This window comes from Dendrobates tinctorius, unplaced genomic scaffold (assembly GCF_039654945.1).
Source record: "Dendrobates tinctorius isolate UK_male_01 unplaced genomic scaffold, ASM3965494v1 ptg000035l, whole genome shotgun sequence".
Lineage (NCBI taxonomy): Eukaryota > Metazoa > Chordata > Amphibia > Anura > Dendrobatidae > Dendrobates > Dendrobates tinctorius.
In genome coordinates, this window is record NW_027361703.1 from 84930 (window position 1) to 103638 (window position 18709).

At 46.7% G+C, this 18709-nt stretch overlaps 1 protein-coding gene across 1 annotated transcript in view; it reads right to left on the bottom strand.

The window, feature by feature from the left end:
• Positions 1 to 16608, bottom strand: part of LOC141087596 (SLIT-ROBO Rho GTPase-activating protein 2C-like) — a 101474-nt gene extending 84866 nt beyond the window's left edge. Inside the window, exon 1 of the mRNA XM_073573191.1 lies at positions 15867 to 16608. Within this exon, the coding sequence (XP_073429292.1) occupies positions 15867 to 15933 (67 nt within the window). The 5' untranslated portion in view covers positions 15934 to 16608. The remainder of the gene's footprint in view (positions 1 to 15866) is intronic.
• Between the last annotated feature and the right edge of the window lie 2101 nt (positions 16609 to 18709).

The following is an 18709-nucleotide window of genomic DNA, read 5'->3' on the forward strand; positions in this document are numbered from 1 at the left end:
TGGGGAGATCGGATCCTCTCTATAGGATCCGTCGCAACTGTCTTATCTTCATAGAAAAAGGAGGGAAGAGAAAAAAAAAAAAAAAAAAAAAAATCTAGTCTGGAGCTCCAGACTGCGTGTGCCTCCATCAGACACTAAGCAAAAACTGAGTTACGCCCGGCCTAGGGGCGAGGGTGTATGCGGCGGAGGAGGAGCTAACTCTTTTTTTGTACACTTCGTGTCGGCCTCCAGACGGCAGAAGCACACACCCACAGTCTCTGTGTCCCCCAATGAGACGAAGGAGAAAATATGCTCCACATTTGCCCAACTAGCACCTCATGCTCCTCATACATTGCTAAAAAGATTATGTACACGAAAATGCACATTTGCCATTTTAAAGGAAAAAATGGAAAACAATTGATGAAAATGCTGATATAAAAGCCTGGCTTGGAAGTGATCCCATCACTCACTCGCAGATTGTCAAGATTTTACACAGTGTTTGGCATGAGCTGAGCATCCCGCCTTCCTGGCTTCTATCCATGCTCTTGGGCTATATAAAAATGTTTAAAGAATGGAAAAAGAACAGAAATAGGATAGTTAATCCTAAATGTATGTTCTTTATTGTGTGCCTCTATCTCAGGCCAATATATTTTGGATAAACCCAAAGCCTATGTATATGAAATCAGAGATGCATTGTTTTCCTATTCCAGTGACTCAGTCTATTATGTTCAGCATTACTTTATACCAATACACAGCAGCGCTCTCCAGCTGTTGGCCCATGGGCCAGATGACGCCATGAGCTATTTTGAAGCCCACGCCATCATGCCCCATCTTTACAGATACGTCAGTTTTGTGCACACGTTTCTCGTAATGTACCCAACAAAAGCGTGCACTGACCCATTAACATTTATCTGCTTATTATAAGTCTTCCAGCAATAAAAACAGTGTAATAACATGTTATCCCACACCTACAACCAGGTACATGCCTGAGCCTGCTCAACTCATGTATCTCCCGAGAAGTCACCTTTCCTTCACCTTTGAGGTGCCTCTACAAACACACTCGCTGCCATTGAGTGTCCACACAGTGGGGTTTCAAGTCACAAGCTTCAAAGATTTCAGTCATTTCAAGAGTACAATACAAAGCAAATAAACAAAAAGAAAACTATTTGGGATACAGAATATGACTGCTCTGCAAGACCAAAAAAGTGACTTATCTAGGAGCCTCTACCATATGCAAGTTGTCCTCACAGAACATCTCTTAAGCATCAGTCGTCAGTGATTTACAATGAAAAAAAAAAAAATGGTCCAGAGGTCATTAGTGGTTTTCCAATGGATTTTCATCAGTATTTGATACAGAAAAGAAATACCGGCAGATCTTTGTACCATATTATCCAGTAGATAGAAAAATATTTTGATTTGAGAGTCCTCAACTACTGGTATCAACCACTGAGGACTCTCAAATCTAAATATTTTTCCATCAGTGTTTGACCAGTTTTTACCATCATTGTTTCATCAGTGATTTTGATCTGATTGATGTGATTTGACATGGAAATGGACACGTTGCAGTGATTTTTGGCGGACCATTCATTGAACTTGTAGCCATTGTAAACTATGAAAGACACATCGAAAACATAAGTGATTCACGGATGTCTAAAGCCACGTTCACACGTTTAGTATTTGCTCAGTATTTTACCTCAGTATTTGTAAGTCAAAACCAGGAGTGGATGAGAAATACAGAAGTGGTGACGTATTTGTATTAGCCCACGTTCACACATTCAGTATTTGGTCAAAACCAGGAGTAGAACAATCAGAGGAAAAGTATAATAGAAACACGTCACCACTTCTGTACTTATCACCCACTCCTGGTTTTGGATTACAAATACTGAGGTAAAATACTGACCAAATACTGAAAGTGGCTTTCATGAGGCTTTAACCCCTTAATCCCATATGACGTACTATCCCGTACATGTGCCCTGGGACTTAATTCCCAGGGACGGGATAGTACGTCATAGCGATCAGCGGCGCCCACGTGGTGAGCGCCGCTGATCGCGGCCAGGTGTCAGCTGATTATCACAGCTGACACCCGGCACAATGTGTCAGGGGCCCCCGACACGTTACCCCTTGCACACCGCGATCTAACACGATTGCGGTGTACCAGGGATTAAAGGGAAGCATCGGCAGGGAGGGTGCTCCCAACGTGCTTCCCTGAGCCTCCCACGGCAGCGCAATGTGCAGCGCTGCTGCGGGGGGCTCCTTCCCTGCATGCCCCCGAATCCAAGATGGTGATGGGGACCTTCGGGGGCCTGCAGGGAGCCGGATTCCTCAGTGCAAAGCGCAGGCACGAGGAAGCCTGCTGATCTGTCACAGTGATCTGTGATGTGACAGATCAGCGATCTGTCACAGGACAGTGATGTCCCACCAGGGACAATGTAATAAAGTTAAAAAAAAGTGTTAAAATAATTAAAACAAAATCGCCAAATAAATTAGAAAAAAAAATAAATATTCCCCCAATAAATTCATTTTTTGGAAATAAAAAAAAATAAAATAAATAAAAGTACACATATTTGGTATTGCCGCGTCCGTAACGAACTGCCTTATAAAACTGTCCCGTTAGTTAACCCCTTTAGCGAACCCCTTAAAAAAATAAAAAACGAAGCAAAAAAAATGATTTATCATACCGCCCAACAAAAAGTGCAATAACGCGCGATCAAAAAGCCACATATAAATATGCATGGTACCGCTGAAAACGTCATCTTGTCCCGCAAAAAACGAGCCGCCACACAGCATCATCAGCGAAAAAATAAAAAAGTTATAGCTCGCAGAATAAAGTGATGCAAAAATAATTTTTTATATAAAATAGTTTTCATTGCATAAAACCGACAAAACATAAAAAAATGACCTAAATGAGGCATTGCTGTAACCGTAATGACCCAAAGAATAAAACCGCTTTATCAATTTTACCGCACGGGGAACAGTGTAAACGCATCCCCCAAAATAAATTCATGAAACACTGTTCATTCTGCGTCCCAAAAATCGGAATAAAAAGCTATCAAAAAATGTCATGTGCCCGAAAATGGTACCAATAAAAACATCAACTCGTCCCGCAAAAAATAAGACCTCACATGACTCGGTGGGTCAAAATACGGAAAAATTATAGCTCTCAATATGTGGTGAAGCAAAAACTATTTTTACAATAAAAAGCGTCTTTTAGCGTGCGACAGCTGCCAAATATAGAAACCTGCCATAAAAAGTAAATCAAAACCCCCCCCGTTATCACCCCCTTAGTTAGGGAAAAATAATAAAATAAAAAAAAGTATTTATTTCCATTTACCCATTAGGGTTAGGGCCAGGGCTGAGATTAGGGTTAGGGGTGTGTTGGGGGTTAGGGTTGGAGTTAGAATCGGGGGTTTCCACTGTTTGGGCACATCAGGTGCTCTCCAAATGCAACATGGCGTCTGATCTCAATTCCAGCCAATTCTGAGTCGAAAAAGTCAAATGGTGCTCCTTCCCTTCCAAGCTCTGCCATGCGCCCAAACAGTGTTTTACCCCCACATATGGGGTATCAGCCTTCTCGGGACAAATTGCAAAACAACTTTTGGGGTCCAATTTCTCCTGTTACCCTTAGAAAAATAAAAAATTGGTGACTAAAAGATCATGTTTGTGGAAAAAATACGATTTTTTTATTTTCAATATATAAACTTCTGTGAAGCACTTGGGGGTTCAAAGTGCTCACCACACATCTAGATAAGTTCCTTAGGGGGTCTAGTTTCCAAAATGGGGTCATTTGTGGGCGTTTCCACTGTTTAGGTACATTAGGGGCTCTCCAAAGGCAACATGACACCCGCAGACCATTCCATCAAAGTCTGCATTCCAAAACGTCACTACTTCCCTTCCGAGCCCCGGCGTGTGCCCATACAGTAGTTTTCTCCCACATATGGGGTATCAGCGTACTCAGGACAATTTGGACAACAACTTTTGGGGTCCAATTTCTCCTGTTACCCTTAGGAAAATAAAAAATTGGTGACTAAAAGATCATGTTTGTGGAAAAAATACGATTTTTTTATTTTCACGCCCGGGCGTTATAAACTTCTGTGAAACACTGGGGTGTTCAAAGTGCTCACCACACATCTAGATAAGTTCCTTGGAGGGTCTAGTTTCCAAAATGGTGTCACTTGTGGGGGGTTTCCACTGTTTAGGTACATCAGGGGCTCTCCAAATGTGACATGGCGTCCGATCTGAATTCCAGCCAATTTTGCATTGAAAAAGTCAAATGGCGCTCCTTCCCTTCTGAGCTCAGCCATGCGCCGAAACAGTGGTTTCCCCCCACATATCAGGTATCAGCGTACTCAGGACAAATTGCACAATAAATTTTGCAGTCCAATTTCTCCTGTTAACCTTGGTAAAATAAAAAATAAAAAAATTGAACCTGAAGTATTTTTTTGTGAAAAAAAGTTAAATGTTGATTTTTTTTTTTTTTTAAATATTCAAAAAATTCCTGTGACGCACCTAAAGGGTTAATAAACTTCTTGCATGTGGTTTTGAGCACCTTAAGGGGTGCAGTTTTTAGAATGGTGTCACTTTTGGGTACTTTCTATCATATAGACCCCTCAAAGTGGCTTCAAATGTGATGTGGTCCGTAAAAATAAAATGGTGTTGCAAAAATGAGAAATCGCTGGTCAATTTTTAACCCTTATAACTTCCTAACAAAAAAAAATTTTGGTTCCAAAATTGTGCTGATGTAAAGTAAACATGTGGGAAATGTTAGTTATCAAGTTTTTTGTGTGCCATATCTCTGTGATTTAAGGGCATAAAAATTCAAAGTTGGAAAATTGCGAAATTTTCACCAAATTTCCGTTTTTTTCACGAATAAACGCAAGTTATTTGAATGAAATTTTACCACTAACATGAAGTACAATATGTCACGAGAAAACAATGTCAGCATCAGCGAGATCCATGGAAGCGCTCCAGAGTTATCTCATAAAGGGACAGTGGTCAGAATTGTAAAAATTGGTCCGGTCATGAACGTGCACCCTTGGGGCTTAAGGGGTTAAGCTCACTACAGAAGTGGCAACATTTTTCCTTAATCTCTCGAGCAACTTAGTGTCATCAATGTTTTGCGCCGATTTTTGTCAGTGTGTCAATTTTTGCCATTAGTGATTTTCATGTATAAAAAGAAGTTAAAAATTGCAAAGCTTGTCCTATCCACTACCATGCAAATTGTGCTGGCAGTGATTTTCACTGACCAATAGATTTTTTGGCTATGTGCACAAGTAGTTTATGGGTCTGTGCACACGGTGCGGTTTCTACTGCGGATCAGCAGCGGATTTACCGCTGCGGATCTGCAGCAGAACTGCAGGTGATGTACAGTACCATTATAGCCCATGTAAAAAAAAAAAAACCGCTGTGCACATGCTGCAGATTTTTCCGCGGAAAAAAAAAGCAGCATGTGACTTCTTTTGTGCGGTTTTGCTGCCGTTTTCCACCTGCTCCGTTCTACAAATCCGCAGGTGGAAAACCGCACAAAAACGGCAGTAAAGCTGCAGAAAAAAAGGAAGAAATCCGCAGGAAAAATACAGGTCATTTGACCTGCGGATTTAGTAAAAGCCGCGCGGAAAAATCCGGGAGGATCCGCACCGTGTGCACATAGCCTAAGGGTGTGTGTGCACACGCTGCGGATTCTGCTGCGGATCCGCAGCGGATTTGGCCCTGCGGATCCGCAGCGGATTTGGCCCTGCGGATCCGCAGCGGATTTGGCCCTGCGGATCCGCAGCGGATTTGGCCCTGCGGATCCGCAGCAGTTTCTGCTGCGGTGTACAGTACCATTATTCCCTATGGGAAATGGAAACCGCACTGCAGATGTCAATTCTTTCTGCGGATTCCGCTGCGGTTTACCATCTCCTCCATTGAAGAGATGATAAACCCCAGGCTAATCCGCAGATAAACTGCAGGTCTTTTTGCAAAAACAGCGCGGATCAATCCGCAGCGTGTGGACACAGCCTTAGGTCCTGCGGATTTTTCTGCGTGGATTTGGAAAAATCCGCAGGTAAATTCTCAGGTCAAAAGACCTGCGGTTTAGCCTGCGGTTTCACACCTCTACAATGGAGAAGGTGTGAAACCGCAGCAGAATCCGCACAAAGAATTGACATGCTGCGGATTTGAACCCGCAGCAAATCCGCACGGAAAAATCCGCAGCGTGTGCACAGCATTTTTCAGATTACCATTGAAAAAAATGGTACTATACAATGCAGCAGAAACTGCAGCGGACCCGCAGAGCCTGAAACGCTGCGGATCCGCAGCAGAATCTGCAGCGTGTGCACATAGCCGTATAGCTGATTTTGATCCATGATTCAGATCAAAAACAGACTGTCGTTGCCATGATTTCTCTTGCAATACACAAAAAAGCAGACATATGAATGGCATGATAGAATAAGTACCTATTCTATACGTGTAAATCACAGACAGAACATGTACGTGATCCCCGGATGTCTGAATGAGGCCTTACAGAACAAAGTTTATTGCAATTGTTAATACTTTGAGCTTAAGAAGTCTTTCAAGTACTCGATCAAGATGTCTTTAGTAAAGAGCATCTTACGGCAGTGCAGTACACCAACTAACTACGCCTCATACATTATCTACATGACAGCTAATATGCTAGCGGTATTTAATTTACTGACTATTGTTTCGACTTGTAAGCAAATCCAGGAGCATTTTTGGAAGGATTTGCCAGGGCTGTGGAGTCGGAGTCGTGAAGTCGGAGTCGGTGCTCATTTTGGTGGAGTCGGAGTTGGAGTCGGTATAAAATGGACCGACTCCGACTCCTAAAATATATAATAAATTGGGTACAGTAATTCAATGCAGGATGTGCTGAATATTTTTTCATAGGAGTTTGGGAAAGTTATGAAATGTCCTATAAATGGCTGTTATATTCCTGATCTAAGGCTACATTCACACACAGCGTTTTTCCTGTGTTTTTTGAGGATACGTTTTTCAGCTGCAAAAGCTGATCATCTTTTTAAAAAACTGCATCACCTGAAAGGTTTTTGAGCTCATAGATAATGTTTTCAATAGCAAAAGCAGATTAGAAATCTGCTCTATCCATTTATCCATATCTGTCTATCCATATCGTATCTGTACCAAAAAGAATGAAAACCGGGTAGTACACCAATATATATTCTGTTCTATATAAATATCTTGATTATTGGATCATAAAAATGATTAAATGTCTGAGGTTCACATTGTACTACAATAAATTTTTCACTTAAATATAAGCAATATATGTGGGAGTCGGAGTCGGAGTCGGAGTCGTGGAGTCGGAGTCGGTGTAAGGGAAATTGAGGAGTCGGAGTCGCAGGTTTGGCTTACCGACTCCACAGCCCTGGGATTTGCCATCCAACTTGTTTTATTAACCTAAAGCCACGGTCTCACGTAGCATAAATTCTGCAGTTTTATTTTTAACTGCATTTTGCTGTGCTATAAATCTACTGCAATTTATCAGTTCAAGCAAAGGGATGTGATTTTAGGAAAACTCGTAATCACAAAACTTTAGTTTCCCCATGGAGCAAATGACAAAACACTATTTTTTCCTGCAGGTGACAAAGTACACAATAGTAATCAGCTGCAAGTATTGCATTTTTTTTTTTCACGCAACATTTTAATGTATTTTTTTAGTGAGACTGCTCTGGGATTCTGCACTTAAAAACACAATTGCCTCTTTTCCATGCTTCCCAAGGAAGTCTCTATAGAGAAAAAAAAAAATCCAGAAAAAAACCACAGTTGAAAACCGGGCACAAATTAACTGTGCTGGAATCACATGGTGAGCCTGAAATAACGCATGGAATAAACGCAGTTGCATTGTAAGTGACATTTACCAGTGTTCCTGATCCAAATTACTGCTTCAAATATGCACCAAAAACACATTAAAAATGCAGTAGTTTGAGCAGATGGCTATTGCAGAGTTTGGTGCAGACAAATGGGAAAAAAAAAAAAAAAAAAAACACATGATCTAGAAGGTTTAAAAAAACTAATATTTTTTTTCCATAGGATTAGCAATGCAGTGACATTTCAGGTTTTCCTGATAATTTATTGTGGGTCGGTGATTTCTCCGCAAGTGCAGTCTACTTTATAGCATCATCCCTCCTTAGGGGGTCTTCTTACATGTCCAAATGGTCCTTTGATTTTAATGACTAGAAAACACAGGGAAGCATCAATCATAGTCAAAAGAAAAGATAAAAAATAATGGATCACAGGATGCACCACTTTAATCATGTCTCTGCAGATGATGGACCCAACACCTGTCAGTAAAATAACAATGACAGACGCTAACTGTACAAAGCATCCCCTGGAGGGGGCACAACATCCCCTGTAAGAGCCCCATTGTGCTACATACTTATAGGCAGTAATAAACCCTTTGGTATGGCACTATGAAGCGGCACCACAATATGGGAAGGTATGATAATAAGCAATATCCAGGTGCAGGGACAAAAAGTAGCTGCAGGAATTCACTAATGAATATTTACAGTGAGAAAGCCCCTAGCACATATAGTCCATCTCAGCCGTACCATACATGTACCGGCTTTACCAAACAAGATGGGCACATGGAGACCCATACCACGAGGTCTAGCAATTACAGCCAAACTAACATACATGTACCGGCTTTACCACACAAGATGGGCACATGGAGACCCATACCACGAGGCCTAGCAATTACAGCCAAACTAACATACATGTACCGGCTTTACCACACAAGATGGGCACATGGAGACCCATACCACGAGGCCTAGCAATTACAGCCAGACTAACATACATGTACCGGCTTTACCACACAAGATGGGCACATGGAGACCCATACCACGAGGCCTAGCAATTACAGCCAAACTAACATACATGTACCGGCTTTACCACACAAGATGGGCACATGGAGACCCATACCACGAGGCCTAGCAATTACAGCCAGACTAACATACATGTATCGGCTTTACCACACAAGATGGGCACATGGAGACCCATACCACGAGGTCTAGCAATTACAGCCAGACTAACATACATGTACCGGCTTTACCACACAAGATGGGCACGTGGAGACCCATACCACGAGGCCTAGCAATTACAGCCAGACTAACATACATGTACCGGCTTTACCACACAAGATGGGCACATGGAGACCCATACCACGAGGCCTAGCAATTACAGCCAGACTAACATACATGTACCGGCTTTACCACACAAGATGGGCACGTGGAGACCCATACCACGAGGCCTAGCAATTACAGCCAGACTAACATACATGTACCGGCTTTACCACACAAGATGGGCACATGGAGACCCATACCACGAGGCCTAGCAATTACAGCCAAACAAACATGTACCGGCTTTACCACACAAGATGGGCACATGGAGACCCATACCACGAGGCCTAGCAATTACAGCCAGACTAACATACATGTACCGGCTTTACCAAACAAGATGGACACATGGAGACCCATACCACGAGGCCTAGCAATTACAGCCAGACTACCAGGTTTGGAGAGATCATTTATTATTGTTGATAGGTGGTATCTTACCTGGTTTAAAATCTATAAAGCACCGGACTTAAGGGGGGGTTCACTTTCAAGAAAGTGCACACTAAATCGCTGAACCCAGTTATTGAGCTAATTGGCTCTCGCCTTCCAAGTCACACATACAGTATTTGACGAAGAAAAATCTGTGGCAAATACTGGAGTGGCAGGAAAAACACTATGTAAAATATGCACATTTTTGTCGTGTTTTTTCCCCCTTTCATGAGATACTGCAAATCTGAAAAAGGGTCATATCTGCAAAGAAAATAAAACGTGCACGAAACTTCAGGTGTCTCATTTACTTTGCTGGGACAGTAAAATGCTGTGGGGTTTTTTTTTTTCAGAGCAAACATGCAATGTGTGAACATACCCTAACTCAGCACAGTCATTGAGCTCAGTGATTAGCTACTGTCGTGAAGTGCGCCGTCGATGTGACATTACCGCTGCTGGACACAGGGTGGGGGAGTACCTGCTGGGTTTACCATTTTAGGTATTTTACAAAATCTGGTGCCAAACCTTTTAAGGCCTCCATATAGAGCTAGATCTGTCAGTGAACGGATCATTCTCCCGACTACCCCATACACAAGAGTGCTTGGGTCAGCCGAGAGATCCAGTGTTTTGGAGGAGAGCCATGCTATTGCTCCACTGTCCACGCTGGATGAATGAATTGGTATTGAAATTCAACGGGCTGGATCCTACTCTCTCCCCAACATCATCTGACAGGGGAGAGGTTCTGGATGACCCTGTACTTAAGATAATGGGCCAACGCAGCAGAAATGGGGGAGGGTGGGATGACTTATCTAATGTGTATGGGAACCTATTCAGAAATTTAACAAAGTTCTCATTGTGCATCACACAGCACCAGTATGGTACACAGAATTTCCTTCAATTAGACATCCTTAAAGCTCTTGATTCTTAAATAGTTTCCACTAAAGAACTAAATGTTATTCCAGTGATTGGCTGCAGTGGTCCATGGGGTATAAAAGCTGTGATGGTTGTAGTCAATATGACAGAAGCCCGGTGGGCAGGATAGGGGGGATGTAGCAATACAACAATCATTATTAATTTATTTTACCACAATTGCGGCTTGTGCTGAGCTTTTTAATTAACTCAGATGACCGCTTTACTGGATAATTTCCCCTCTATGTCATCCCTTTCTTATATTAGCACAATAAGTCTGTGAATGACGGTACAGACATGCTCTGATGAACAAAACTTACTCATGCAGATTATGGCTTGGTCCTCTCACTGTCATGTATGCCAAAACCATAGACTATGACCACAAACCACAAAGCAATATCTAGACTGTGACAAAAAAAAAAAAATCAATGCAAGATTACTGAGTGACTACACAAAACAGTATGTAAAATAGTATTCATTAACTAGCAGTGGGTTGTAGCCAAATGAGTCGTTGTACTCAATGAAGGAAAGCAAACATATGTTTGGTGTCTTCTTCCAGCTAACTAAAACACGCCACTAATAATGAAGGCCATGAAAATGACTAACGATCCAACAGCTAATGATAGCCACTTACTAAAATAACTGGGGCCGACCAGCAGGAAATTAGTAAGGAGCAGATTCAGATGGTAACATAATACAAACACTATAAAAGAAGCATGACACAAGAAGATGCAAGATCTACAACACTATATCCACCATGGCTAACCATTCCGATCGCTGCAGATCAGCATCATTGGTGACATATAATGGAACGCTGGTGGATGGGGCAAACCTTCCCTCTAAGGTCAGCATAACACAAGAGGCACAAGGTATAGGCAGCCAGTCCTCATGTCACCACTTGAAGGCACTGCACCTCGCTCCCTCACAGTCTCCCACCATGGTATATCCATGACTTCTCCAGGTTCCTTTGTTCCTTTCCAGCAAGTTATGAGAGAAAAAAATGGCACCAGGGTAACAAATTCATTTACCTGCAGATCGATTGATCGATCTATCTTATATGCGAAGAAACCAGTCCAAGCTAAATGTCACTAAGTACCCCCTGTATATAGGACACCAGCCAATGTAAGTGTGTCTAGGCTCGTTCTGTAGATACACATACTGGGACAGATAAATCAATGCTTTATGGAAAACCCTGCTAATGTACAATCACTGCTGCCAGGGACAGGTCAGACATTGATTTTTGGAAAGTGACACAAAAATTGTGTTATCGGTTCTATGGAAATGTAAAAAATGGCACAGACGAATGATACACTTGCCCGGAAGCAGTTGTGTCACACAAGAGGGCAGTTTTATTGCGCTCTCCACGGTCTTGTGTGAATACAGAGCAGATACAGGCAACGAAAGGGAGCGTTTGGGCTGTGGCTATGCAGACTTGTCACGTGGCCTGCATGCAACTTCATGTCATCTCAAGTATGGTTATTTTACATCATGTGTGACACGTGCAGAAAATGTACATGTAAAAGTGCCTCTATACTCCTATATAATGGGACTGACAGAGCTAAATGTGGTTCCAAGGCCTGCAGCCGCACTGCCACTCAGTGTCATCCTACGGGCTGCAGCCACGCCACTACTCAGTGTCATTCCACAGGCTGCAGCCACGCCACTACTCAGCATCACCACATGCCATAGCCTGTAGCTGCACCGCCACTCAGTGTCATCCTACGGGCTGCAGCCACGCCACTACTCAGCATCACCACATGCCATAGCCTGCAACTGCACCGCCACTCAGTGTCATCCTACGGGCTGCAGCCACGCCACTACTCAGCATCAGCTGCACCGCCACTCAGTGTCATTCCACAGGCTGCAGCCACGCCACTACTCAGCATCACCACATGCCATAGCCTGCAGCTGCACCGCCACTCAGTGTCATCCTACGGGCTGCAGCCACGCCACTACTCAGCATCACCACATGCCATAGCCTGCAACTGCACCGCCACTCAGTGTCATCCTACGGGCTGCAGCCACGCCACTACTCAGCATCAGCTGCACCGCCACTCAGTGTCATCCCACAGGCTGCAGCCACGCCACTACTCAGCATCACCACATGCCATAGCCTGCAGCTGCACCGCCACTCAGTGTCATCCTACGGGCTGCAGCCACGCCACTACTCAGCATCACCACATGCCATAGCCTGCAACTGCACCGCCACTCAGTGTCATCCCACAGGCTGCAGCCAATACTCAGCATAATCGCATGCCATAGCCTGCAGCCGCACTGCCACTCAGTGTCATCCTACGGGCTGCAGACACGCCACTACTCAGCATCACCACATGCCATAGCCTGCAGCTGCACCGCCACTCAGTGTCATCCTACGGGCTGCAGCCACGCCACTACTCAGCATCAGCTGCACCGCCACTCAGCGTCATTCCACAGGCTGCAGCCACGCCACTACTCAGCATCACCACATGCCATAGCCTGCAGCTGCACCGCCACTCAGTGTCATCCTACGGGCTGCAGCCACGCCACTACTCAGCATCACCACATGCCATAGCCTGCAGCTGCACCGCCACTCAGTGTCATCCTACGGGCTGCAGCCACGCCACTACTCAGCATCAGCTGCACCGCCACTCAGTGTCATCCCACAGGCTGCAGCCACGCCACTACTCAGCATCACCACATGCCATAGCCTGCAGCTGCACCGCCACTCAGTGTCATCCTACGGGCTGCAGCCACGCCACTACTCAGCATCAGCTGCACCGCCACTCAGTGTCATCCCACAGGCTGCAGCCACGCCACTACTCAGCATCACCACATGCCATAGCCTGCAGCTGCACCGCCACTCAGTGTCATCCTACGGGCTGCAGCCACGCCACTACTCAGCATCACCACATGCCATAGCCTGCAGCTGCACCGCCACTCAGTGTCATCCGACAGGCTGCAGCCAATACTCAGCATAATCGCATGCCATAGCCTGCAGCCGCACTGCCACTCAGTGTCATCCTACGGGCTGCAGACACGCCACTACTCAGCATCACCACATGCCATAGCCTGCAGCTGCACCGCCACTCAGTGTCATCCCACGGGCTGCAGCCAGTACTCCGCATCATCGCATGCCATAGCCTGCAGCCGCACTGCCACTGTGTCATCCTACAGGCTGCAGACACGCCACTACTCAGCATCAGCTGCACCGCCACTCAGTGTCATCCCACGGGCTGCAGACACGCCACTACTCAGCATCAGCTGCACCGCCACTCAGTGTCATCCCACGGGCTGCAGACACGCCACTACTCAGCATCACCACATGCCATAGCCTGCAGCTGCACTGCCACTCAGTGTCATCCCACGGGCTGCAGCCAGTACTCAGCATCATCGCACGCCATAGCCTGCAGCCGCACTGCCACTCAGTGTCATCCTACGGGCTGCAGCCACACCACTACTCAGCATCGTTGCATGCCACAGCCTGCAGCCGCACCGCCAGTCAGTGTCATCCCATGGTCTGCAGTCACGTCACTACTCAGCATCGTCGCATGCCATAGCCTGCAGTAACACCGCCACTCAGTGTCATCCCACGGCATGCAGGAACACCACCATACAGAATCGTCCCACACCATGGCTTGCAACCACATTGCTGCCCAGTGTCATACCACAGCCTGCAGCAGCACCGCCACTCAGTGTGGGCCCATGGCATGCAGGTGCGTCACCATACAGTCGTCACACACCACAACTTGCCGCCACACTGTTGCCAAGTGTCAGCTATGGCCTGCAGCAGCACCGACACTCCGTGTCATCCCACGGCATGCAGCCACATTCCTGCCCAGTGTCATCCCACAGCATGCAGGCGTGCCACCAAAGTCATCCCAAACCACAGCTTGCAGCCACACTGCTGCCCAAAGTTATCCCACAACTGTTGTCACGCCACAGCCTCCAGCCACGCCGCCGTTCTGTGTCGTCCCACAGCCTCCAGCCACGCCGCCGTTCTGTGTCGTCCCACAGCCTCCAGCCACGCCGCCGTTCTGTGTCGTCCCACAGCCTCCAGCCACGCCGCCGTTCTGTGTCGTCCCACAGCCTCCAGCCACGCCGCCGTTCTGTGTCGTCCCACAGCCTCCAGCCACGCCGCCGTTCTGTGTCGTCCCACAGCCTCCAGCAACGCCGCCGTTCTGTGTCGTCCCACAGCCTCCAGCAACGCCGCCGTTCTGTGTCGTCCCACAGCCTCCAGCAACGCCGCCGTTCTGTGTCGTCCCACAGCCTCCTGTCACGCTACCGCGCAAACACATCTCGTGGACTCTAGCAATGCTTCCACTCAGTGTCATCCTTTTTTCACCGCCATTGCATGCGCCTCATTGCTCAGTATCTCCATGCCGAGATATGGACTACATTCGTACTGTGACGCTGTGCACTTCTATGGAGTACAACCATACTGTGACACTACATAGACCCCTATGCACTGCAGATGGGCTGAGAGTCGTTGAATTCCTATGGCCTGGAAACATGGAGCTGCTCATTGGATTCCTAAAGGCAGCAACTAAAAATAGTCCAATGAACAGCAGTAACAGTGCAACTGAACGCACACCTATGAGCGGCTGCCGTGGGGCGGCTAACAGCAATGTACTGCAGCCTTTTATCACATGAAGTGAACCAACAATGTCCCAATGTTACCTTTTACCCACATTGATATGTCCCCCTGGTCTATATCTGATACTATGTAGAAATCAAAAACTCATTTCTTCTTGATGGTCAGCCACTGACACCCATCAGATAAGGTGACACTCATGGCACTAGCCACCATATTGTTATATAAGGCCTGTGCCCAGCTAAGGGACACAGGGGGTCCATAGAGTATAATAACCTTTCTATCTTGGGGCCTTTTTCCAGCCAGCGTTCCAATGATCACCGTATGCCGGTAGCTATCTGGAGAGATCCCACCAGGGCCTGGCAGGCACCCTCCCTCTGACACCCCACCAGGCAGGCACCCTCCCTCTGACACCCCACCAGGCAGGCACCCTCCCTCTGACACCCCACCAGGCAGGCACCCTCCCTCTGACACCCCACCAGGCAGGCACCCTCCCTCTGACACCCCACCAGGCAGGCACCCTCCCTCTGACACCCCACCAGGCAGGCACCCTCTCTCTGACACCCCACCAGGCAGGCACCCTCCCTCTGACACCCCACCAGGCAGGCACCCTCCCTCTGACACCCCACCAGGCAGGCACCCTCTCTCTGACACCCCACCAGGCAGGCACCCTCCCTCTGACACCCCACCAGGCAGGCACCCTCCCTCTGACACCCCACCAGGCAGGCACCCTCCCTCTGACACCCCACCAGGCAGGCACCCTCCCTCTGACACCCCACCAGGCAGGCACCCTCCCTCTGACACCCCACCAGGCAGGCACCCTCCCTCTGACACCCCACCAGGCAGGCACCCTCTGACTTTACCTTTCACTTGGCTCTCATATTCAGCAATGATCTCTTTGTCCTTCTTGAACCTGCTTGGGGTAGACATCTTCGTGCACTTCCTGGGCACTTGGACGGATTCTGAGTCTTTATGGTCTTTGTTCAATGCCAATCCTGGAAGTTGCCCACCGGGTAGCCAGAGAGGGGGCTCACTCTGCTGAAGTTTTCTGGAAGACGAGTCTTGAGGTCATCCAAGAAGCCATGTTATGAGTCCTGGGGAATGGAGGGGCACCTGGGAAGCCGGCAGGAATAGGAGTAACGCACGGGAGCACACAGGGATGACTGGGCACGGTGCCCAATGCTCTGCAGGCAGCACACCGGACGGCTCCACGTTAGGAGTGGTAGTCGGAGCAAGGAGGGAAGGTCACTGCCAGGAGCAGCATAGACGGACTACAATGGGGAGCAGTGAGATGATGAATGGAGGCAGTGGCATGCTCACAGCCCGCTGCACAACAAAGACCCGGAGCAGCCCAGCAGCACCAAGCAGTGAGCCGACACCGCACCGTCACAGGGGGGCGCAACAGCAATTCTACCCTTTCCCTTCCTGGTGGTCACCCCTCAGTGAGCGCAGTACAGCACTGCGCCGCCAGACCCTGTGAGACTCGGCTGGGAGGCAGAGGGAGGAGCTAGTCCATCCCCGCCCCGCACACCGGCACAGCCCGGGTCCTGCAGCTACTGACTGACAGCCAGTGCAGCCAATCAGCGTGAGGCTGACAGGCGGGGCGGAGCTTGTTGCTGCTCCCTCATGACTGCTGGAGGCTGTGCACGTAGAGCTGAGATAGTGCGGCTCGGTGTCCTACAGCCGGCCTCTAGTACCGGGCCTGCGGGGGCCACTCACACTGTACGAACCAATAGACTTCCTAGCAGCATAGCCCGCTCCCTGGTAGCTCTGAGCACGCTGGTCAGGCTATGGAAGGATTCCCAGTACTGAGGGACAGCTTTCTGGCATTGCTCATATTGCTATTGAGGTCTGTTCACACCTACAGATTTCCTGCAGCCGATTTTCCACATAGAATCGTGTCTGATGTGTGGGTGACGTCTGCAGAGAAAACTGACACGCTACCAATAAAAAATTGGGTTCAGATATTAAAGCCAAAAAGATTGAGGTATGAACCATCGTTTAATGTCAGAAGAGCAAGCCCAATCCATCTCAGCTGTGCACATACTGCTTCTATAAAACCACTGGCAGACGGGCTAGAACACCGCACAAGGTGCAATAGATTGTTTAGGCTGGAGACACTGGCAATTTTAAAATCGGTCGGATCTTGATGCAGGAGAGTCGGACGAGTGTCATGTGTTTTTTATGGGAGTACAATCTGATTTTTCACACCTAGCATCCGATTTACATCAGAATGCAGTGCGATGTTAACATGAGCTTTTACATACAGCAGTTCTCTGTCATTTACACATCGTTTTCAAAGTAAATATTCTTCAAAACACACATATATATACTAGATATAGGCCCGATGCTATCGCATCAGGAGCACGGTGAAATTAACAGGTGACGTTTATCTGTCACGTGCGCATGCGCAGTTCATGGCCGTAAGGCTGTTACTGCGGCTGCACAAGTAAAACATAGACGTCACCGCTATTGCCCCACGGAGGCGCAGTAACACACACATACATACACACACACCTTCCTGGAATATAACACCTCAGGCCGCAGCTCTCCCTGTGCTGTTCCGTCTAAAGTTAAGATGATATGGTTTCATAGACTGTGTTATTTTCCATGCTTTGTAGTCTTGCATTTGGTCTGCTGCCACCTGCTGTCCTTTTTCTGTTTGGCAGCCTGCAGCTAATTATTTCTAGCACATGCCTTCCACTTCTGGGTCAGTCACGCCTTCTCTTCCTGTTAGCTGCCATTCTTCGTTTCATTTTCACCTGGGAGAGACTCGCCTGTACAGGCTGTGAAAGGCATCAGTTTTTTGACCAATTTGCTGAATCAACTTGCTACCACCTTGCTGTACCACCTGGGTTGTTAGACCTGCATTTCTGGAGAAGTACTGCATTACCAATCATACACTGTATGTCCAGATTTCCAATAAACAAGTCTGGACTTCACAATCCTTGGTGTGTATAATCTCTCCGAACACTGAACAGCAACAATGGTCCTGTCTGCTCTGCATTGAGGAAACGGAAGGTAGGAATCTCTCCCAGCCCCACTCAACTACACCTCCATTCGCCTCATGTGGGGACAGAACACTCGAGCTGCGGCCACGAACTGCGCCTGTGCAAGTGACATACACGTCATCACTATTCCCGCGCATGCATAGTAACAACGCGGCTATTACTGCACCTGCATGGGGATAGCGGAGACGTGTATGTCACTTGCGCAGGCGCAGTTCGTGGTCACGGTGCCTTATGGGATTCGGGGACAGCGGCTACTGGCGATTTATATATGTAGACAGTGTGTATATATATATATATATATATATATATATATATAAAATTAAAAGCTGGCAAATGATCTGCTGGGTACAGTATAATCACAGGGTGACAGTTTAGAATAGATATATACACATAGAATAGATGTGTGTGTATATATAATATATTACATATAAATACACTGCTCAAAAAATAAAGGGAAAACTAAACAATACAATGTATTTTTTTGAGTATGTATGTGTGTATGTGTATATATATATATATATATATATATATATAATCAGTGACACACACATACATGTGTATTTATATTGCATAGACAGATAGATACAAGAAAAGCCAGTAATTCATCTACCATGTTCTGTAAAATCACAGCAGGAGCCGACAGGATAGAAGAGATGGATTACATACAGTCATATGTAAAAGTTTGGGCACCCCTA